General features: G+C 38.2%; 1 protein-coding gene across 1 annotated transcript in view; it reads right to left on the bottom strand.

The window, feature by feature from the left end:
- Positions 1-6,616: 6,616 nt before the first annotated feature.
- Positions 6,617-23,499, bottom strand: part of MCCC2 (methylcrotonoyl-CoA carboxylase 2) — a 38,396-nt gene continuing 21,513 nt past the window's right edge. Inside the window, exons 8-17 of the mRNA XM_030469979.1 lie at positions 22,112-22,176; positions 21,093-21,192; positions 20,066-20,161; positions 18,803-18,875; positions 18,490-18,566; positions 17,124-17,190; positions 16,701-16,857; positions 15,791-15,905; positions 14,464-14,549; positions 6,617-7,051 (exon numbers count right to left, since the gene is read on the bottom strand). Of these exons, the coding sequence (XP_030325839.1) occupies positions 6,934-7,051; positions 14,464-14,549; positions 15,791-15,905; positions 16,701-16,857; positions 17,124-17,190; positions 18,490-18,566; positions 18,803-18,875; positions 20,066-20,161; positions 21,093-21,192; positions 22,112-22,176 (954 nt within the window). The 3' untranslated portion in view covers positions 6,617-6,933. The remainder of the gene's footprint in view (positions 7,052-14,463; positions 14,550-15,790; positions 15,906-16,700; positions 16,858-17,123; positions 17,191-18,489; positions 18,567-18,802; positions 18,876-20,065; positions 20,162-21,092; positions 21,193-22,111; positions 22,177-23,499) is intronic.

The following is a 23,499-nucleotide window of genomic DNA, read 5'->3' as shown; positions in this document are numbered from 1 at the left end:
GAATTTGGGCCGTCAGGGAGACCAGGCTTGGAAACCAAATCAAGGACCTGAGACGAGGGACAGTCAGTAGCCCATGGGCTAAGGAACAGCATGGTGTGATGGGAGGAAAAGCCAGGGTGGGAGGGTTAACCTGAAGATGGGGGGAAGATAAAAGATGGTGAGCAACCAGCTGATGAGAGTGGGGGGCTTGAATGAGGACAGGTAGGACTGCCAACAGGGTGGGAAGGCTCAGGGCCACTGAAAGCAAGGTAAGAAGCAACATCAAAAGCCCCAGAATGAAAGTAATTGCTGGTGCTTGGAGGAGAACTGTGCATTGGTGCTTGATAATACCACATTACTGAGCCGGTGCTCAGTGAGCACCATCCATCGTGTGTGTGAAACAAGGCCACCTCCTTCTGGGGGGACGAAAAGCACAGTCACCAAAAGGAGACCCAGCATCTCCATTTAGACCTTCCTGCTAGCGCTTGGCTCTACAAGCTCGGTGGCCTCATGTTCATCCACACTGCAGCCAAAAAGCTCCCTGGCAGGTCCATAGCTGCCCAAGCCGCATGGGTAGGGACAGGTGGAAGGCAGGAACAGCTTCTTGCATGAAGAAGAGCAGTGCCATGCCAAGGAGAGCATGCACAGTAAGGGGCAGTTCTCACTCCTATCCAGGGTCATGTCTCCAGGGCAAGGCTGGGGCAGAACAGGGGCAAGCTGAGCAGCAGCTTTGCTTGGCATGAGACGTTGGTCCTCTGGCATGACAGCTATGGGGACAAGGAAGCAGTGATCAGGGTCTGCCTGCAGGAGGGCTCTGCTCCCAGCTCTGCAGTGCCACAGAGATGATTCTGACCTCAGCCAGCGGCAGCAGAAGCTGGGCTGGGACACCCTGCATGAAGGGAGCATCCTCTGGAGAAGGAGGAATATGGAAAACCTCATTAACTAAACTGTCCTAGCTGGCTGTAGGGGAGCTAGAAACTGCCTGAAAAGGCAAATCAATGTGAGCCAAAAAAAACCCCAATGGTTGTTCAAAGAAAATTGAACAGGCCCAGGGACGTGTTTTTCCAAACAGGAAGGCAGTGTTTAAAGGGACAAGAGGAGTGTGGTTTAACAAGCAAATTTCAGCAGCATCATTTTGTTTGAGGCAATAAAGAGACTCTGGTCTCTCCAGCTATCATGTTGCTTGTCTCCAGAGCTGCATGTTCACCTCTTGCTGTTACCTCCTCCCACATGCTCCTATTGATCATCACATCCAGCAAAGGTCTCCTCCGTAATTGCTGTTCAGAGCAAGGATCTTCCACGTGTTTGCATGAATCCTCCAGTCTTGCTTTGCCACAGGGAAGGCTGAGATGTCAGACATCAGCGGATCCCACATCCTAAGCTGGAGGAAGAATACAGCTATGTGAAGTATTGGAAATGATGGGCTTGCCAAAGAAAGCTTCTTAGAGCAGAGAAATAACAGGCGAAGAAAAATGCAACACTTCACACAGAAGGCAGATATATGGCCTGCTCAACTTTGAAAGCAGCATCTGTGGAGCCTAACCAAAAATTCAAGCCATATTTTATAGTTTTAGGATTACTCATGCAGTGCTGAAACACTACAGAGATGTTCAGAAAACACCACCATTTCCTTTCCAACTTGCACTTCCAGTACAAACCTGAATTTGTTAGTTTCCCCAGAAAAATTACTGTTGAATGTGGAGGCAATTATAAAATTGTATGTCCAAAAGTCATTGTGTCTGTCTGGCCACAGACACACACAGACCTATATGTTTCTGTGCCTTCTACTGTCTGTATCACACTGTCTCTGCAAACGTCACTGTTCCCTGCTCAGCCCTTCTTGTAGACTTTGTCTCCAGCACAAGGTCACAAAAAAAAAAAAAGCCATAGGACACAGAATAGCTGAATTATTAAATACGAGTGTCAGAAGTGACCTTGTCAATGAGCAGAACAGGGGAAAGGTATAAAAATGCACAATCACTGTTCACAGTGACAAAAAGGTGGGTACGTTTTGGCAACATCAGTAGCCAGTTGTAAAACAACTGGCTATGAAACTAGGGGAGTCCGTGGCACTACAGGGCTCAGCTCCAGGTAATCCACACAAAATGCCATCAGACCTCAGAGACAGCTCTGTTGTAGATATGCATTAGTTTAAACTTCTCCAAGTTAACTTATTTTCTCTGTAATGAATGTTACTGCAGATGACGCACAAACAGGACACAGCCAATGTGCATTAGTAAGTGTGTTATCAAACAGGTAGTTTTTCAAGTTGTACATGGTATATGTTTTTTCATAATCACACCCATCCCTTGTGACCAATTAATTGAATGTAATTCTAAAAGTGGGGAAATAATAATGGAAGTGTCTGTTGACACTGGTATCAGAATAATGGAGTATCCATTGAGCAGTTCTGATGCATTTATGTGTTCTACTTTTGGCTTGACGTAGACACAGAGTTGGATGGGTTTTATAACTACTAGACCATAGAGATTAGTGTGAAGCATTTGTTCAAGTGCTCTACTGAATCAGAGCCATGAAAGTGGACATCTGGCTTTAAATGGGTGCTTTAAGGCTTTGCTGAAAAGCAGTGGGATTTTAGAAGTGCTTTGTTGAATTGCCTTAATTTATCAACCTCAGTTTAAAAAGGAAAAAAAAAAAAGTTAATATATTGTACCATTGCTGGTTTTCTGAATCAAGACATTTCTTTGGCTGGAATTGGGAACAGCAAGGAAAATTTGAGATAAATCAGGGTCCTGCCACATTTGAAGAAATAATAGAGTCCAGAGGCATACTTGAAAGATAACAATTGTTTCAGCAGAAGATACCAATTCATCTGGATGAGTAACAGATTGGAAAAGGCCATCTAAATAAAAGATGGGTTCTCACAAGAACAGCAAATACACAAATGCTAACACAAACACTGAGGCTACAAATTCCCCATTAAACTAACCCCAAAATGGGGCAAAGAGGGGTGGGAACAGGCACCCAGTGGCTTCTTAGAAATTACATTTATGGCCTCTCCATTTGTGCAGGCAGAGCTATCACAGAAGCTGTCCTCTAGCCACATCTCATTCCAGCCTTGGAAGCAGACATGCAAGCCTCACAATGATTGTGTACCAGAGGCTCTGCCCTTGACACTTGTTATACAAACTGCCACCGATTACAGTCTCTGACCACACTGTAGCTCCCAGCGGTTCCCAGCACCTTTGTTGTTGCCATGAAAATAAAAAGGAAAATGGCAGCGGGTAGGTTTTTGTGATTCACCCTGCATTCACTATCTCAGCCCAGGTAATTTGAGAAGCACCCTTGGTTACTTCAATAGTCCTTGGGGACATGACATGGGCAGCTTAGACCGCCTCATTTACAGCTATCCACTTCCTTCTAAAGGGGTGCTTGAAAACACCACTGAGGTCACCGTATCTGTTTTAAACGCCTTGAATTCAAATGTTGGCATCTCTTAAACAGGCCATGTCCATCTACCAAAGAGCTGGAACTGGGTAAACTCTTGACCTTGCTGTCACTCTGAGGAGGCAGTGGAGGAAGGAGGCATACAGCTGAGAAGAGCAATCCCCAAGGAGAAACCAGACAGGGAACAGAAAGGTCCTCTAAAAGCCTAGAGCACCGAGTTCAAGGTCCTGGTCCACCACAGCTTGTGTGCTTGATATGGCAAAGCCACCTTGTTCTTCAACTGCCATCTGAGAAGACAGTGTCATCCTAAGTATTATTCTTTCCAGTAATTAAAGAGATTAATGGTTGAGCTGCTCCAACACTACAGTGAATAGGTGATATCTACCTGAGACAGGCAGGACAAGTCTCAAAATAGTCACCCACAGCTCTTATGTTGCTTCTACCATCAGGAATCTTATGCCCTTGCAGCAGCAGCTACCTTTTATTTAGGTTTATTTCACACTGGTTTCATTAAACATCAAAAGGAGATCCTACTGGTAGAGCGATGGCAATGAGAAGTGAGAATGACTGTGTACTGGAGTCCATATCAAAAAAACCTAAAAGGTAGCTGCCACTGCAAGGGCTACAGACAGCATAAATATATCATCATCACCAAACGTGGCACAAGCACGGAGTCCAACTCTTCCCTCTTGGTGGGTCCACAGACCCATAAGTTTTCCAGCAGACCCGTGGGTGGCACGAGGCCATTTCTGCCATCAGAGTGCCACCGCATGCAGAGTGCATTGCGTACAGCCGGTGCCTACACACAAAGCACAGCATGCTAACCTGCAAAAGCTTCTCCAAAATAGTCTGCTATGCAGTGGGGGAGCAATAACCACTAGTGACTCCTTGAATTGTTCATCTGCAGGGAAGGAGGTCTGGCTCTGTAACTCCCCTAACCAGAACAGGCTGACAGGACGCTAACTAAGCCCATGTGGATGAATTTTGTTTGTTTAACAAGTTTCCAAAGGTAAGTATTAAGGCAGAACATTCTTATTTATTCAGAGACATGTTTTGACGTGGCTTGCACACATATTTAGAGGAAACAATTTTGATAACTGCAAATAACTGTCCTTTTAGACATAACAAGCGATAGGGAGTTATCTTTGTCAGAAGCACGAATCCTCCGAAATCCATCTACTTCCATTATCTGTATCCCAGGATTATCTGTTAACTGTCTCCAACTCAGAATGAGTTCATTACCAGTCTCATTGAAACATTATATTCAAAGAAAAATACTCCAAAGAGACCAATTTTCTTAGCAGAAAAAGGCAGTACTCCTTATGGCTTTGGAAGTAACACTCGGGGGGAAAGTGACGCCCCACAATTTAGAGCAGAAAGACAACAGGTGCCTGAACTGATTACTCAGCCATAGCAGGAGAAAATATGGAGCATTTCTTCTTATTGGAAGCGATTAATAGCAATCATTTCAGAGTCTGAAAACTTTTTCCTCCCTGGCTACATTTTTTATATATATATATATACATATTTAAAAGTGGGTTATTTTTAAAGGCATTTCAGAAGTCTGGCAACCATAAATAATGTCACTGCACTTCAGGGATAAAGAAATCCTAGGCCATACCCATTTATGAATTCGAGTAGTAAGACAAGAATCAGTGGCACAAAAGCACAGCTCTGTGCTTAGTTGCCTTTTACTGGAGTATTTTAAAGTCTTACTCTCTGCTAAAAACATATTTTATATACTGAGACCATATGAGGACAACAGTGAGATTACATGTGTGCAGACCTAGAGAAGTAATCTTTCTAGTGGTGCAGAACACACCAGGTTTTGGACATATTTCTTCTCTGCAAAATGAGAGAGAAAACCAGTCTTTAAGTGCAATGCAGATGCATACCAGAGACCCCACAGCTCAACATATCCTCTTCATCAGGGACTGTAGTGACAGGACAAGGGGTAACGTGTTTAAACTTAAACAGGGGAGTTCAGGCTGGATGTAAGGACTAAGTTTTTCACTGTGAGGGTGGTGAGGCACTAGAACAGGTTGCCCAAGGAAGTGATAAATGCTCCATCCCTGGCAGTGTTCAAGGCCAGGTTGGACAGAGCCTTGGGCGACATGGTCTAGTGTGAGGCGTTCCTGCCTATGGCAGGTGGGTTGGAACTGGATGATCTTAAGGCCCTTTCCAATCCAAGCCAATCTACGATTCTATGTCGGGCTTTCTGTACTCTGCACTGAAAATCCCCATTCTGAAGAATTATTTTGTTTTCACTTCTGCATTTGTGACACAGCTGCAAGGACTGGTAGTTAGCTGACCTTCCTTCCCCCTCCCGGGTACAGGGGAACTCCTCTGCCATGCAAGTTCACGAAGGCTACACTAGTATGTTATCCAAGATGATTATTCCTGTTAGCAATCTTTCCTCTCCCCACAGGCCAGAACAGGATACATTGTACAGTAACTCTTCTTGGATTTGATTCTCAGTATTTCTGCCAATGGCTATCCAGGCACTTGAAGGGCAAAGCTAGATAAAATCATCTTCCAAGTCCAGCTAGCACAGTATTTGCCTCCTTATTCCAGGCACACTGCATGCCAAGCATGTAGGTTCTACATTATGCAGTATTTCTAAAGAGAACAAATGAAATGCCAGGCACCGAATTCTTCAAAAACATTACACTGCAACAAACTACAATAAATACAAAAGATTAACCAAAGCACTCCACCATCCCAATATTACTAAAGTCAGTGGGAGTCAGCCATGTGCTCTGGGTGAAACACTGATCAATGTGGGGAGAATGCTTTGTCTTCATGGAACTAAAACTGCCAGAAGAATCACACAGCAAGAAGCTGAAACATCTTTGCAGCCAACCCGTCCCAAGAAATGCTCTCAGCGCCCTGCAGCTCGCACAGACACCAGTACTCTCCCCGGCTCTTCCAGAAAACACTATGCATCCGTCAGGTTCTGTTGTTATTTTGACTTCAGGGAACCACACAGAAGAGCAATGTTTTTTGGATGAAAGCCAGAGAAAGGCCAAAATGCCAACAACTGCATGAAATCTGTAATTTCATGCTGTGTTGAACTCCCTGGCTGCCCTTACAACACTTCTTTTGCAAAAATTATTTATTAGCATGGTTTTAAATGAGATGCTTTTTGTTGAATTGTAAAAATATTTTCCATTTATAGGAGACATACAAAGAAGAATTAGAAGAAATAAAGGAGCTGATAAGCACCAAATGCGTAGCTTATTTTGCAGATTTATTTATATAAGAGATAGCATCAGTGGTTTCTTGTAAAACATTAAACATAATGCTACAAGTTGCAGCTTGTTCATGCACAGTGTTACACAAGTGCTGTGACTGATCTCAAATTACTATCAAAACACTGAAGCACTGTGTGATGATTACTCAGTGTAAAGAAATAATTCAAATATTTCCATTAAAAACAGCATTGTATAAATCTTTATTTTTAAATCACGTCAACATTGTGGTTAGTTTGCCCTCCAGTCCCAATTAAAATATACATAGGTAATTCTGATGAGCGTACATTTAAGTTCACATCCTGAAAACCCCAAATTCTGTCTTCTTCGTAGGTGCATTTAATGCTGCACTGAGGCTAAGGCCCAAAACCAGTCTTGTGTCAGCTGGATCAATAATTCCATCATCCCATAATCTAGAAATAAACAAATAAATCAAGCAATAATTATTAAAGGATATTAACATACACAGCACATAGGTTTTCACGTACATGAAGCTGGAAATGGCTATACTAAAGAGAGTGGACTAAAAAGCTAAATTATACTTGAAGCGATGGAGTTAATTAATCTTAACCATCAATGCAATGGACTGGTATGTGTTACTCTGTGGAATTTGTCTTCTAGAAGAAATTTTGGACAAAAGAAGAACGTCATGTCTACATATTTTAAATTAGATTATTCATACTTCCTTTTAGTATGAAGTCATCACCTTAGAAAAAAAGAGACCCTCTTTGTTTTTTAATATTTACATGGAAAATGACCTTTTATCAATTACCTATCTTCTTCTAGTAAGAATGCCAGTATTTTAAGGACTATATTACATCATTTTTTACATTACTCAGGTTAGTTCAGCTGCCAGATGAGGATGATACACTTTTATTCTTTCATCATTAAAAGACCAGAGCAAATTCCAAGTATTTCCAGTACTTGCAGTATTTATTTTTTCTGAAGTCCACTTCTAAACAACTACCCTCCTTAACCCAGCCCTGAAAGCAACTAAATTATGAACGGGTAATTACCAAATTCCCAAGTCCCCAAAATCAAACAGACTTGCATACAGTCTCTTTGATATTATCTAAAAATTAAAGTACTTGTGGCATCAGTTCTTGGTGACAGCTCTACCCTACCCAAAATAAAATCCATGTCAAAACTCCCAGCAGGCCACAAAACTGTAAATACTGTACAACTACTACCTCCTGAGCATGGTACTTAAACAAGATACCACACTGCTCACTGCAACCCACTCTCACTGAAATAAGCATGCATTGTAATCAGGGTCTGCAAAACATGCACAGTATCTTTGGTTAAGGCAGTGATGCTCCTCCTCCATCCCATTTGCATTCTTTTTTGAACTTACTTCAGTGTTGGCTAATGTTTAATTGTTTGTCTGTGGAAAATTTAAAAATACAAGAAAGGGTCATGAATAGGGAGCTAAGACTGACTCCACCAAGCATGGCCATTCCTTCCTAACTGAAGTTTCCAGCTGCAAATTGACTACTGTTTGAAGATTAACTGAAAAAATCTATTCGACAGGAAATTACATATTTTGCACTCTCCTCTCAATACTAAATATGCCAACCTCATCCTCAAAAGAAAAAAGACTGCAAACTGTACATAAATACATGCTGCTAAGTTCAAGGCAGCAGCAGACACTTTCCATCTTTGCTTTGTTTCGCCATTTGCTGTGAAAACTAATACTCATCAAATCAGATAAAAATATTAAAGAGACTGACAATGTATGCTTTTTATTTTACAACAAATACACGTATCTATCCTAGGATGCACAAAGTGGAATTGCAGTAAAAGACACCTGTAACAAGATGAGGTGTCAGCCTAGGAGCCTGCTCCCCAACTAGCAGCGAGAGTAAAGCTTACCCAACTGAGAAAGAACATTCTAGTGTATCTTATCATGGTGCAGCTCCCAGGGTAGAGAAGACTTGTTACCCTAAGTAGAGCACAAGAGCAAAGCTCAAGTACAAAAGAAGAATGGGGTTTGGAAGACTTCACTGTTAACTGGTCAAAACTATGCTTTATGATGGAAGAAATTTTATACCACAGTAGCTGTGACAATAACTGACCTCACAGGTCTCTACCAGCATAGAAAGAAAAAAGTCTGGTAAAAAAAACCCAAACAACTTCTTTCAAGAGAAAAAAAATGCTATAAACCCAAATTACAAATATAAGGAAACTAGTTCTATCTTCTCTGTTCTCATTTCAGGATTCTCACTTATCTCCTTCTAGTGGGCTAGTAAGCTATGCACTGGAATATTCTAACAGCCACACTTGCGTCTGCACAGAAGTGGTACTATCAGCAAATTTTGTTGCAGAAGATACAGAAGAATTGTCTGTATCATATTCTGGATAAGTGCACTGTATAGGCTCCTGCAGTCTGGTTCCCGTGAATAACTCTTTTCCTAATGTTAGATAGCTTTAAATTATAAGTAATAACGCCTTAAAATATTTTGCCATATTTCAACAGCACTCCATGGAAAAGAGACTCAGAGTAAGTGCTTCTTACCATACAGCAAAACCAGTTAGAAGCTCTTGTTCAAAATAACCAAAGGGACGTGTATAAATTGATTTTACTAAGACTTACTTAAGAGCTGCTTAAATTCTCTTGATTTCCCCCAAGATGGCGTTATACCTATTCATATAATTTAGCATGATAGAGTAGCCAAGATAGAGTATTTCTACTATACTTCCAACATCATCAAGTATGCATTACCAGAGTTTAATACATTTATTTTTTTTTCCTCCTTCTTATATTTTAATCTTGATTTAGTTTTGATGAATGTCCTCAACATAAAAAGGACATGGAGCTGTTGGAGCAAGTCCAGAGGAGGGCCATGAGGATGATAAGGCGGCTGGAGAACCTCCCATATGAAGACAGGCTGAGAAAGTTGGGGCTGTTCAGCCTGGAGAAGAGAAGCTGTGTGGAGACCTCATAGCAGCCTTCCAGTATCTGAAGGGGGCCTATAAGGATGCTGGGGAGGGACTCTTCCTTAGGGACTGTAGTCATAGGACACGGGGGAACGGGTTTAAACTAAACCAGGGGAAGTTCAGGTTAGATATAAGGAAGAAGTTCTTCACTGTGAGAGTGGTGAGGCACTGGAACAGGTTGCCCAAAGAAGGAGTAAATGCTCCATCCCTGGTGGTGCTCAAGGCCAGGCTGGACAGAATGTTGGGCAACATGGTCTAGTATGAGGTGTCCCTGCCCATGGCAGCAGGTTGGAACTAGGTGATCTTAAGGTCATTTCCAACCCAAACCATTCTGTGATTCTATGATTCTATGAATATTGTCAGATTAATCTGCCAAAGGGATGGAGAAGATCCCTGTTAATAGTGAAAAGCAAAGTAGTCTGGTAAGGTCAAACCAACCACAAACCCTTTGTTTTCGTAGGACTGTCAAAAAAACAACTCTAAGAACAATCTCAAGTATAGTAATTTCTATTTTTAAGCAAATTGGGTTTTTTATTACAGGTTTGTTTGCTCTGCATATCAACTTTTTATTGAATACCTGTAATTAACTTTTTTATTTATGAAACACATTGAAACTGAATGAAGGAATTGACACTGTGTTAGTAAGTCTGCTAAGGGCCTGGAGAGGGCAGGGATGAATTGAATAAAAAAGAATCACCTGCAGTACCTTCCAAGCTGCAGCTTCATAGTGACTACCACTGTAATAAACACTTCCAAACATGAAGCACATTTTAATGGCAGAGTTGTTTTTGTAACAACACAATTAACTTATATCGACAACCACAAAGATTTTATGTTGCACAGAAGTCAAGCTGCTTTCATATGGTCACCCCTGGCTTCTGCTCCTCTTTGTTTAAAGGAAACTACATTCTCTACTGGGAAGTAACATTAATAATTAAACTATCTATTAAAACCCCACTGCTAGAACATGAGTCACAACTACACTCATAAAATATGTGCAACTGAGACACTGCAAGTAAAAGAAATAAAGTTCCCAAAAGTGAAATGCTCATGTAATTTGTTAAGATGCAAATTTTACATTGCACTGAAATCCTTTTAGAAACCTGTAAGCAGATTAATGTAACTCATTAAAAAGGGTACTGCCTAATGACTCCTGTTAATTAAGACTGCTCATGGTGAAAGGTTCTAATCAAATAATTGATTGAAGTTTGATTAGAAAACACAACTGCAGGGAACACGAATGACATCCTGTACGTATAACAAGTTATAATTTATAAGCAAAATTTTAGAAGCAGAGTAAATAGGGAAATTTGCTTATATTTTAAACATCACTAGGGCATTTTCCTTCCTTCTCATTACTATTGCTAAAATTTTGATGCAAAGCCTAATGAAGTCAACTGGAAGAGTCACATCATTCTCAATGGACGTGAAGGTGAGGCAGACTAGTCCCGTATCTGAGGAGAGAGGAAGCATGATGGAGCCTCCAAACGGGCTGCATCCAAGAAGCAATACAGACAGCAGTCTTTCTGCCCAGCTATCATTCATTCCTCTCATAATGCAAAGCTGTTTGTTGCAGTGTTCTTGTTGGAGGGATCCAATTAGCTCTGATAAAATCAAGGCTATCCAGATTCAGTTTCAAGACAGCACCCTGACATTTGGTCGACGATCAGCTGTCCCTTTTACCATGCCTGGAGCCAGACAGGAAGTATCCTTTAGAGGAAAGGTAACAGGTTACCTCGTCTCCCTGACCTATGGCAAATACTTGCCAAAAAGCAGCTAATGTTGGCTGACAAATGGTTTGGCTCCAAGGTGCCAGGTGGCTAAATCCCTCCTTCATGTACATTTCTTGCTGCAAAGGCAAATCCTACTTCATTTCATTGTCCCTGCTTGGGCAGCCTACTCCACAGTAATGAAAACTTCTGAGCTATCAGTCTGAGCTCTTGCTTAGGAATTAGCAACAAACGAAGGAACAAGCCACACATGTCATAATATTGGCAGGAAGGCATGATATCAGGGCAGAAAACATAAGAGTATCTTATCATATACCTAATTATCCCTAGTAGACAGCAGAGAGCAATTAAGAGCTCCTAGACAATGCAGACTGCACCTCCATGGATTGAAGAGACAGAAAACAGCCTGGAGTGCCTTGACCTGAGCCAGCCTTGTCACAAGCACTCTTCAGTGAAAAGGGGCATTTCGCTTTCCCTGCTTTTACCCAGATGAACTTCAGCAGGATTTCAGCTCTGGCATTTGACTTCATGTCTCACTTGGGCTTATTAGCTTGAGAACAGCATCACGTGAACACAACCATGTGCAACCCAGACCCACACTAGTTCTCAGCTAGCTCACATCTGTGCATGTTAAGTTTTCTTTCCAAGCTACAGGCACATTAAGAAGTACATAATTACCCTGCTTTTTTAAATGAAGGACAGGATGTCTAGTATTAATTAGCATTTCCTAACCCGTAGGCTAGGCAACCTTAGGCTATTTCCTGAGATGCCTTCTAGATTTGCAACCTAAATTCACAAAACAGCCAGATATTCTGGAAACATAAACTGGTAGAAATTGCTCAGTAGAGACTACGAAGCTGGTGTTAAATACTCAAGTTTCTTGTCTAAAAATCACTGTACATTATTAAAAATTTAGAATCTTATTTTTTTTTTTATTCGAACCTTAATCTTACATGTAAAACTTCTTTTCTGCAGATTAATAACTTACTGTGGTAAATACTGACAATGGTCTGTTGGTTTCAGGGAGAGGACAAGTTTTTATATCACTGATATTGTAAATAAATCGTATGATAAATATAGCCAATTATTTTCATTTATGAGTACAAAGAGACTATGACTGTGTTTCCAGTGAACATATTAAAAAAAGCAAATGTAAAAAAAGAAATAAATCAAACCATTCAGATTATCTCATCTTCTCCTCCATGCTACGGATTAATTTTAAAAACAGAAAGTTTGACTTATTTTTCAAATGTTAATATATCAGTGGAAAATTCTTCTCCTTAAAATCCAGCCACAAAAGATGACAATATGCGTTTTCATTTTTCCTTCTTGCCTCAGGGCACAAGGCTTTGTGACACAGGTACTAGGCTTAATCTTTAAGGGTTAATAAGAGCACAGAAGTTTTTAACAGCTGAAATCACCTTTCAATTTGGGGAAACCTCTATGAAATTTAAATCAATTAAAGAGATTTACAAAAAAAAAAAAAAAAAATCTAAACCAGCGTTCTACCAGAATCTCCATGTCAATAACAATTCAGGATTTCACAGAAGTATCCTCACTTACTACAGGTAAAAACCCAAACACATAGTAACTCAGTAGCAGTGGGGATTGTACACATGCATAAAGCCTCAAGAAGTTGAGAATATCTACAACTCTGCAACACTACCACATAGGCAGAAGCAGAGACCAAACACTGATGAAACTAAAACCTTCCCTAAATCCATGATCCACATGCTACACAACAGCACCACTGAAATCTGCCTAGATGAAACCATAAACCCTGTGCTACATATGCTACTCAGATAGGGCAAAATGGCAAGAGCTTCCCTTTGATGAAGACACTAATTTGATTAAACATTAAAATGAATATAGATCTCCCAGGTACAATTATTTCAGTTAATTACACTACGCCAACAGAAACCAGCGTAAAAGCTTCCAATAATTTTATATCTTCCTTTAGATCATGATAAACAACTCATAAAGGAGCTCACTGATGCTATGCTGCTGCTGCATCAAATATGTCATACACAAGATTAAGCAGGTTACCAGGTTACGCAAAAAGGTGCTCAAACTCCTTCTCTTATTGGCATCTTTATGACACTGGCAGCGCATCGTGCACCCACCTGTTCACATAATTTCTGCCCATGATGCCGACATCAAAATTTATCAAATCCCAACCACTCTGTATTTAGTTTGTTTCCAGACTTTCCTGCCTGCAGGTAAGAAAACTGCAAGTAACTTTAATTCAGCTACACAAAACCAGACAGACTGACAGTTGTATAAGAGTAACATTCTTTCTGCAAAATGAGAAGCCACAGAGGCACACTAAAGCTGTGTTATTACATGCTACTCTCTTCCATCAGCAGCAGCTCAGAGCCTGTGCAGAATTGGCTTTTGGATACCACGATCAGAAGAATGCGCTGGAAGACTAGTACAGACAGGATGAAACTAATGTAGAGTTACAATCAGAGGCCAAGAAAGCCTCCAAGCCAGTTTCCAGAGGATGGCAGGACGCCACGTTGCTTCATTAGCCTCACTAGTTCCTGGGTTTTTACTAATATTCTATTAAGCTGAGAACAAAATGCTGCAAACAACTTCCCAACAAACATAAATATGCTGCACATATTCAGCTAATGCCCTATACAAATTGCTATCATCCAATACAGTCACCTACCAAGATCATGACCTGAGATTTGCAAATGGTTTCAGGTCTTCCTGGAGCTTCTGCTTTACCACTGGCCTCTTCTACTTGCAGAATCCCACTAAAATGAATTTTTCCTAACGCGCATGCAGCCACTCATTACACTGTTCAACGGGCTTTTGAATAGTGACCAGATACTACTTTGGGAAGAATGATACAACTTATCCAGAATAAAATATTTAGAATATAAACTCTATGCTACCATATCATTACTTACAGAACCAGCAGAATAATTCCTACAAGTGCACGCCTTCTTCTGAAACAGTACAGAAAGAGAGACTACAAAGTCTTTAAGAGCAAACATTGATTTGAAGCTTGTTCTGCTGTGCTCCTGTATATCAAACACAATTTTTGTTCCAGATTGCTCTCTTCTTCTGTTCTTCAACACCAAGATTTAGATGTCATTGTTATGTCATGTGATTACAATTAAGATTTGGAAAAGTAATTTATATGTTACCTTGCACTGGAATAATAAGGGTTTCCTTCCTCCTCAAACCTCCTAATGATTGGCTCCTTCAAAGCTGCTTCTTCTGCCTCAGATAACTAAAAAACCAGGCAAATAAACAAACACAGATATTCTTTAATATTTTCTTCCACAATGACAGCATAACTTTGTATGAAGCATCAAACTCCAAGAAACTGCCTAAATCATCTCCCCCAAGTTTATCCCCCTTTTTACACAATGTTATCAATGTCGTGTATTTGACAATGAAATTAAAACACCACTTTTCAAAACCTGTTGGTAAGAAAAGGAGTGCAAAAATATACTTAACTGAATGTAAGAATAACTGGGGAGTAGCATCTGAAAAATTCCTGAAAAAATTACTGTATTCAATAAACCCTGTTCTGAGTTGCCTTTGTCCAGATCTTTGAGTAAAACAAGTCTATGATATTCTAACACTGGGTTTCTCTATGATTCACCACTGTAATTCAGAAAATTTTCAAGTTTCTAAAACACTTTACTGACATTAACTACAATCATTTTTCTCAAACTTCCTTCTTTCTGGGTTTCATTCTGTCCATCTTAGGGATTCGGGAAATTAAGACAGAGAGAGATGAAGATGAATATATTCCACCATGGAAAGCTCAAGTAACATGTAGAAAAAAGATGCTGAGATAACACGTATGTACCACTTCCTTATTCTGAATAAGTAAAATACAAGCCAGTTTAAGACAACACAATAAAATCACCTATGGGATCAAGGCAAGGGTATAAACATAAACTATGTAAATTAAAAAACACAGCAGAAAAAACTGTACAGAGAAACTAGAAAAGATTATTAAACAAAATACAGTAATTTTCAATTAAAATGTTGAAATGAGTCAAAACCTTTTCCAAACCTCTACAGACTTCTCCTGTCGTAAGTTTCATAACTGTCAGTCACTGAATAATTCGAAGTTGTGCTTTCTGTAAAACTGCCTAATTCAAAAGTAAATGCAAAGACACTTCGTTCTCACATATTCCTCTGCATTCTCCCAAACCAGGGAGGATCCCTGGCTGCTCAGCAGAACTAATAATCTGGTGCACAAAGTATAAAAGTTGATGATATGAGAAATACTCCTCCTTTTAAGCAAAGATGAGAAACATCTTTGCAAATTTACAAGATGTAAACAATAACATTTCACAAATGTTTCACGTTTGTCAGTGCACTAGGTGGCATTGGGAGAATGACAGTTCATTGGTGTCTCACTCTGTCACATCCTTTCCTAGCTCATGAAGTGAGCAACTCCAGTGAAAGCGTAAATGATAATGACATTACTGCAAATGAAAAAGAAAGATGTACCTGTTTTCCCTCCCTTGCTTTTTGGTCCTTAGCTATTGTAGCTAGAACAGTTGCAGCTTGTTCCCCTCCCATCACAGATACGCGAGCATTTGGCCACACATACAGAAATCTTGGACTGAAAAAATACATATTAAATACCAAAATAAGACATCGCCTTATTTCATAGTAAAGAAATAATTCTGACTCAGCCAAGAATTCATTTTTATGCATGACAATCTTACAGTGTATTGGTTTTTGAAGAATGCAAATTAACTTCAACCCTTGCAGCATTAGGTTTGCAAATATGAAAGTTCTGATTATCTCCTATATCCAAGCACGTTAAAAATTTATTTCTCTTTCTTGAGACTCTTCATTTAACACTACCACCACCCCATCACTGTTCCAGAATTTTTCTCTTTAAAAGTATCACCAATGACTTAAATAGTAACAGGGACCTTGAAAAATGAAAAGAACATTTATGTGAGTCTTGTCCAAAGGGTTAAAAAAAAAAAAAAAAAAAAAAAATCCTTACAGGTTCTGCCAACATTACTCATAAAAACAGGCTCACTGAAGTGAGCAATGATTTTTTACACAAGTGGGTACTCTTCACATGAATACAGAATAAAGGACCAAGCCAAACTACCTAGTGACTGTTCAGGATTATACAATTCTTCCTCTTAGAGAAAATGTGCAAGAAGCACGTCAACACATTTACATGTTAGAAGATCTCCTGCATCATCTAATTCAAGGTTAAACATGAGCCTATAAATCTCTACATGTTAGTCAGGTTGTTTTTTACTTATGACCATATTAATGAAAATTGTTTTGCTTTCCATATAGCATGACTTCTGCAAGTACCAGAACGGTACTTCCAGGATATGTTCTCTTAACTCAAGTCTTATCTCCTGTCATAATTGGAAGTAACACTTACCTATATGCTCTTCCACACATACCATAGTTTCCAGCTCCATAAGAACCACCAATAATTATTGTTATTTTAGGTACACTGGCACAAGCTACAGCAGTTACCATCTTGGCACCATCTTTTGCTATCCCTTCAGCTTCATATTCTCTGCCAACCATGAAACCTAAAGAATTACAACATGAAAGAAAGGCTCAGTAACTTTGTATTAATATGCTATATGTCATATTGTGTGCTTTATAGCACGTGCAGAAAAAATGAAGAACAAATAGTAATGCAAGGCCTTCACCAGCTGCCGACAAGCTGATTTCAGAACAGGCTGAAGATGCAGATGCAACAAAGCACACAAGATGCTTTATAAAAGTTATAGCCTCAACAGTTAACAGCAAAGCCTACACCACAGTGAAACTTTAAAATACTGAGCTTACTCACCTGTAATATTCTGCAAAAACACAATGGGAATATTTCTCTGGCAACACAACTGGATAAAATGTGTACCCTGTGGAGAGAAAGGAAAAAAAACCAAACCAAAAAATCAAAAAAGAGTAAGCCATTAAAGTTGGGTAAGTGAAGCTATCTCTACCAGCACTCTGAAGACTGTGCCAAGTCTCCTTCCACTGAAGTCTACAAGAGTATTTACATAATGAAGTACTGCGTCATACAAAGTCAACTGCAAAACATATGTTCACTCCAGAAGAACATGCCAAAAATGTGCGAGTCCAAGGGTGAAGCAGAAATTATATCCTTAAAATGCATTACTGCTGATACTGAAAAGCTCAACTGTTTTGACTCAGCTAATATGTAGTTAAACCACAGGCAGCTTCACAGTGTGGCATTTGACACGGAGCTCTGTAGGACTGTGTCACAGAAATTCAGACAACTACTGAGAAAAAAAACCTCCTCAATTTCATGCATTATTTTATTACATCAATAAATCAAGTAAAATTACTTCCTTTCTCCAAATCTCTCTCACGGCCTCCTTTTTCCTATAGATTTTCAATACCGATTTCCTCACCCTTAGTTTGAGGAGCTTGCTAGAACAAAACTACCATATATAATTGCTATTACAAAAAATTCAACTGACAGTCATTTCTTGAAAAAATAAAGAACTAAACCAAACAACACAGAACATAGAACATAGAAAGGTAAGCTCTGCTATATCCAGAAACTCTTTATCACCACCAATCCCCCAAACTCAACTTGTAAAGCACTGTTAACTGTACAATATTCTATCAAAAATGTCCTTTAATTAACAAAACGGGTATTTTAGTTCACAGATTTGGTAAGACTGCACGTTTTCACTCAGTCTAAGCCAGGAGCTGCTGCAGCAAAGTATAAAAATTAAACCTCTGGTAACCAATGAACTGAGTACTGGAATCCACGTTTGAAATTCTCCAGTAATAAATTACAGTATTTCACAGTTTACAGGTTAGGAATTATAACTAGTAGGGTAATTTATGCAATCATCATGGATTTCTCTTGTAATGGCTATAAATTTCAGGATTACTATTTCATTTGTGTTGGTGTCACACAAATTCAAATGCTGTTTTTCTAACTATATTTTCCTGTTGATCTATCTTTGACCTTTCCTACTGACTTCATACCATAAAAATCTACAGAATACTATTTCTAAAATACAGTCAACTATTTTTACAGCCTATTAAGCTATCTCATGTTTACATGAAAAACAGGGAGCCAGTTCACGTTCGTATTTTAAAAACTTCCTCATTTCAACAGCAAGTTGTACACCGAAGTCTTATTCTTCAGTGGCAAAAAAGCTAATACTCTATTTATTTACCTTTTTTGCCGAGTCTGAGAAAAGAACTCCATTGTTTCCAATAATTCCTACTGGATAACCAAATATTCTTGCAAATCCTGAAAGAGAAAGAGAAATTTGTTTTCAAATATAAGAAAGATAAATAAGTTTTCAAATATATTTATTTTACCATAGTGTATAAAGAGAACACTTTCTCTTGGTAACAGAAACTACTACTCTTTTGAAGAAAAGAAAAATGTTATTAAGAATATCAATGGGTGAGCAAAACAGAATGAATCCAACTGTAAAATCAGTGGGAACATATATAGAATAATTATAATATATGTCTAAATACCTGTAATTAATGTATCTCCATACAAGGCTTTGAATTCATCAAATTTACTTCCGTCTACAATTCTAGCAATGACCTTAAGAAAAAGTAGAAAAATAAAATTAAATTCAAAATCCTTCATAGTTTTTAATTTGTTTAGAAGGAACGACCATGCTAACATATAACTTACAATAAATGCTTTCCACTTAGAGAACATCAAACAGCCAACCATATAAACAGTTTGGATGGCAGGCAAAGCCCATTTACTTTTTAAAGTGTGATTTATCTACATGTTCATAAAAAATGGAATTTCACAATTAAGAATATTCCAAGAGAACAAATAAATAATACAGAAACAAAGTTTCCATATTAGTTAAATTTTAAAGGAAAACTGCTACTTCTGCTTATAATAAACATTCATCAATAGACTGACATCTATAAAGAAAAAAAATACACAGCCATAAGCCACTTTCTTAGAGAAAAGTTTATTTTCAGCTTTTTTTAAATTTGTGACATACAAAAATGATGATGATCTGTTCTGAGGTTCCTCTGAGAGGCAAAGGAGCCATTTCATATAAATACAGATCCATCGATAGCAAGCTATTACAACTTTTGAGAGTGTAGTATAAGACTCAATAAAAGTGTTTACCTTTCTTTACCTTAATGCAAAGCAAATCCTAGTAATTTCTGATGAAATATTTTAAGAAAGGTACATACTAAGACACTTCCTAAAACTACTACTTAGGTAGTAGTGAAAAAGGCTCTGAATATGGGATCTATGCAATATATGCGAAAAGATATAGTCTCAGATGAAGGCACTCAGGCAAATAATTACACTACACCTGCAGTAGCGTCCAATAGTCTCCATATGTGTTTGGGGGAGCACTGAATTGTTTGTCTTCCTTATACTCCATAAATCTTTAAATATTTGGTCTTTACTTTCACAGGATTAACAGAAAAAGAAAGGTATCGTACCACTCAGCAAGACTACAGAATGTACTGTCAAGGCAAAGTTCCCTGTTTCCTGGCAGCTTTTTCAGAATGTTAACAATCTTTCATTCTTGCTCATCCTTCTTAAAAGTATAACCAAAAAAAGCATTCTAGTTTCAACATGTCATTGCCATTGCAATGGATTTGCTGGGGGAACCCCAAGCCAAAAATGAAAACAAACAAGCAAACAAGTACCCAAATCAGATTTCCGTAGATGACGATATAAAGAGTGATTTCCTGCAAGAAAACTGAGTGCATGCATGTACGGTCACCTGGATCTTGCCTTTATATTCATACCTCTTTGACATCGAAGTTTCTTTTTAGCTGGTCACCAACTATTCCATATATTTCATCAGCAGGAAATAAAGGCTCTTCTGATGGTTCTATAGTCACCTGTAGCAATTTAACAAAACAATTTACACCACAAAGGAATTGTTAGTCCAAATTATGGCTTAAAATAACCCAAACAACAATTATTTTGCCAACAGCTTTGAGCACATTCTTCTCCTCACCAACCACACCAAAATGCCTGTTCTGGCTTGTCCTCATTTTGCAAAGAGATCAAGTTTCTTAAACTAAAGCTTGATAACATTTTCTCACTTACTGTTACCTTTTTTTCTGCTCCTGTGTATACCTCTGTACGTGCTGCACTCCTTCCATGTTACCAAAAATTAAGCATGTCCTCCCATTTGCTTACTTACCCCCTGTGCCCTACTAGGCAGGTAGTATTCTAAGAAACTGATAAAGATTTTTGCCAGGCAACTGAATATAATATCTTGCCTTCCTTCAGCTGCTGAGGTTTAATCTTCAACTCACCCTTTCACATCTCCTGACAAAATAAGGCAATTTTTCCCCGATATGCTATCCACCCTCTTTTCTACAAGGAATTTTTTAATCAATAGAATACAATGACATGATTTAGGTCTATTCCCTCAGTTTTATACCTTTAACAGTCATAGAAAATGTTATTCAAAAAGATGCTTTAGCAGGCATTTAATTTTAAGTCCATAGGAATGATCATGTAGGCTTAAAATTAAATTAAACATCTTGCAAGACCGGGTTAATTTTAAAGCACAATTCTGTGATTCTTCAGCACTGTTCTAGTTACTTCACTCCTGCATGTAATCCCAGTGATTTTACTGGGAATAATGCTGCAGGAATGTAATTGCAAAACCGAAACACTAGAGAAATCTTTAAGGACAAGAACCACACCTCCCATTTTTAAAGCGTATAAAGTCAGAGACAAAAAACGTGTTGTATAAACCCGGCGAAATACAGCATTCCTAATTTAAACAGTGCAGTGTTTCAGACCCTATACACTTACGTCTACTTTCTTTTGGAGATTTAAATTTCTTACAGCTTTCCTTGCTAGATGAAGTGCATGACTGTCATCCAAAGCATAGTGATCTGTTACACCAGATTTTCTGTATGTAAATAACAACAGCAATAGGAAGACTTATAAAAAATAATAATCTGACAATGAAAATCTGAGCTTTAAAAACTTCTAAGACTTACAAAGTTTTATATTTATCTTCAAAATATAGATTCTACAATACAGCTCTCCATGTTTTGATATGAAATTACTTTCAAAATAAAGCTCATGACTGAATTTTTGTTTGGAACAGCACATTTCAGTTATCAGACATCACATAAAATACCAACTTTAAGAAGTAAAAAAATCGAAATGACAATATAAAAGATGACAAACACAGTACAAATGGGAATTAAAATTAATTTTAAATTATAAAGAAAACATGTTTACAAAAAAGTATGAACTTCCCTTATAAAGAATTCTTTGTTCACTTCAGTGAAGCAAAAAATAAGCATTTTTTGTACAGTAATACCTAACTTCATTTACTATTCATTTTAGAACTAGAAAGTGCACAGAATTCTTTATTTTGACAAGTATTCTTTTACAAAACACACAGGCTATTTTGATCTTGTTTGTAGTAAAGTTCTAATTGACAGTAAGAAAGATACAATCTGCAAAATGCATTAATCTTTCTCCATGTGTATTATCCTTCTAACACTCAGTATTAAACAGTACAGAAAAGTTTACCATATTATGTGTGATGTGGCAGTATATTAGATATGTAAGTATTTTAAAGGAGTAAATGAAGGCAACAAGATCCTAACTAGAGTAACATAAGGTAACTATGCTACTCTTATAATAAAATGATTCATCAGCGCCAGATAAGGACAAAGGAAATGTCAATTTTCAAATTTAAATATAGTTTTTAGAAGATCTAAATATAACAAAATAAAACAAAACAAAAATAATAAAAAACCCTATGAAGGTCTGAAGGATGAAGAAATTAACTCTGGAAAAATATTCCTTTAGACCTGCAGTGAAGATCTGCCCCTCCAAGATCTTCTGCTGATACCTCTTCACCTGTTGCTGCTTTAACCTACCACAAGAAAAGGAAAATGTGCTTTAGAGTCTACACCTGCCTTGCATTAATATTTATACTTGCTTAGTTAAAGCAATAAAAAAGATCCTTGAACATGCATTTTCACAAAATTTTTTTAGCACTTAGCAAACAACTTCAAACGTGATCCTTTCCTGCATTGTTTCGAACAAGCAATACCTCAGTTGAGACTTAGTGTTCTTTGACTGCTATCTCTACACAAACTCTTCTGTGAATTTTAACTTACTTATGTAAGCATTAACCATAAACCAATCATTAGCAGTTTTTATTTTCTCAATCTTCCATTAAAGACACAACAATGTAGTGAGAATATTTTTCTTTTAAAAAGCGTATTAGTGGCATAAAACTGTTTGGATCAAGTGTAATGATTCCATAAAAACACCTGGAATGCACAAGTAAATCCTAGATCTGTCAAATCTTAGACCTGACAGGATAATCCAAGAGTGAGTGAACTCCTTCCTAAAACAAAGCAGTATTATTTACTGCGTGTTTCCAAAAAAAAGCACAGTTCTTGGCACTTTGTCACTCTACTATAAATGCTCAAAAAGGATTCCTTGTAAGCTGGTGAAACCATTATTCATCACACAGAGTACAGAGGTAGTGTCAGAGACAAGAGAAGAGAAAACTATCATAATTTCTAAAACATATTTCAGTTTCCAAGTGTTCAGCCTAAAACTGAAGCACACTAAAGTTATAAATATCTATATACACACACACTTCCAAACTGTCAAGTCTGTAAAATTAAGTACAGGTATTTCTTCTTTGTTTTTAAATTTGAATGGCTACTCATGTAATATGAAGGTGTGACATTCTGATACTAATTAATTAAAGTTTAAGTCAGAGACAGAATTACTTGAGTCTTCATCAATCAACAAAGAGGAGAACATACTTCTAAGTGAAATAAGGAAAAATCTCTTCACCAAAAGGGTGTCAAGCACTGGAACAGACTGCCCAGGGAAGTAGTTGAGTCACCATCCCCAGAGGTGTTTAAAAGACATACAGATGTGGCACACATGGCTTAGTGTGGACTTGGCAGTGCTAGGTTTATAGTTGAACTTGGTGATCTTAAGGGTGTATTCCAACATGAACGATTCTGTGATTCTATTCTATGATTCTATTAAATAGTTCTATACATCTCTCAATGCATCTGACACAGTATGCAGTTATAACATATTGTGATTCTGTGACTACTGCAGAACTTTGAACAAACCTGAATAGGTTTCTATTAGCACCAAAATCTAGATACTCATTTTAAGAAACTTTACAAAACCTACCTTTTCATCTTCCACAGAAGTGAAGTTT

The sequence above is a fragment of the Strigops habroptila genome, chromosome Z, assembly GCF_004027225.2.
Source record: "Strigops habroptila isolate Jane chromosome Z, bStrHab1.2.pri, whole genome shotgun sequence".
NCBI lineage: Eukaryota > Metazoa > Chordata > Aves > Psittaciformes > Psittacidae > Strigops > Strigops habroptila.
Note: the sequence above shows the minus strand (reverse complement) of the source record. Positions and strands in the feature narration are given on the sequence as shown.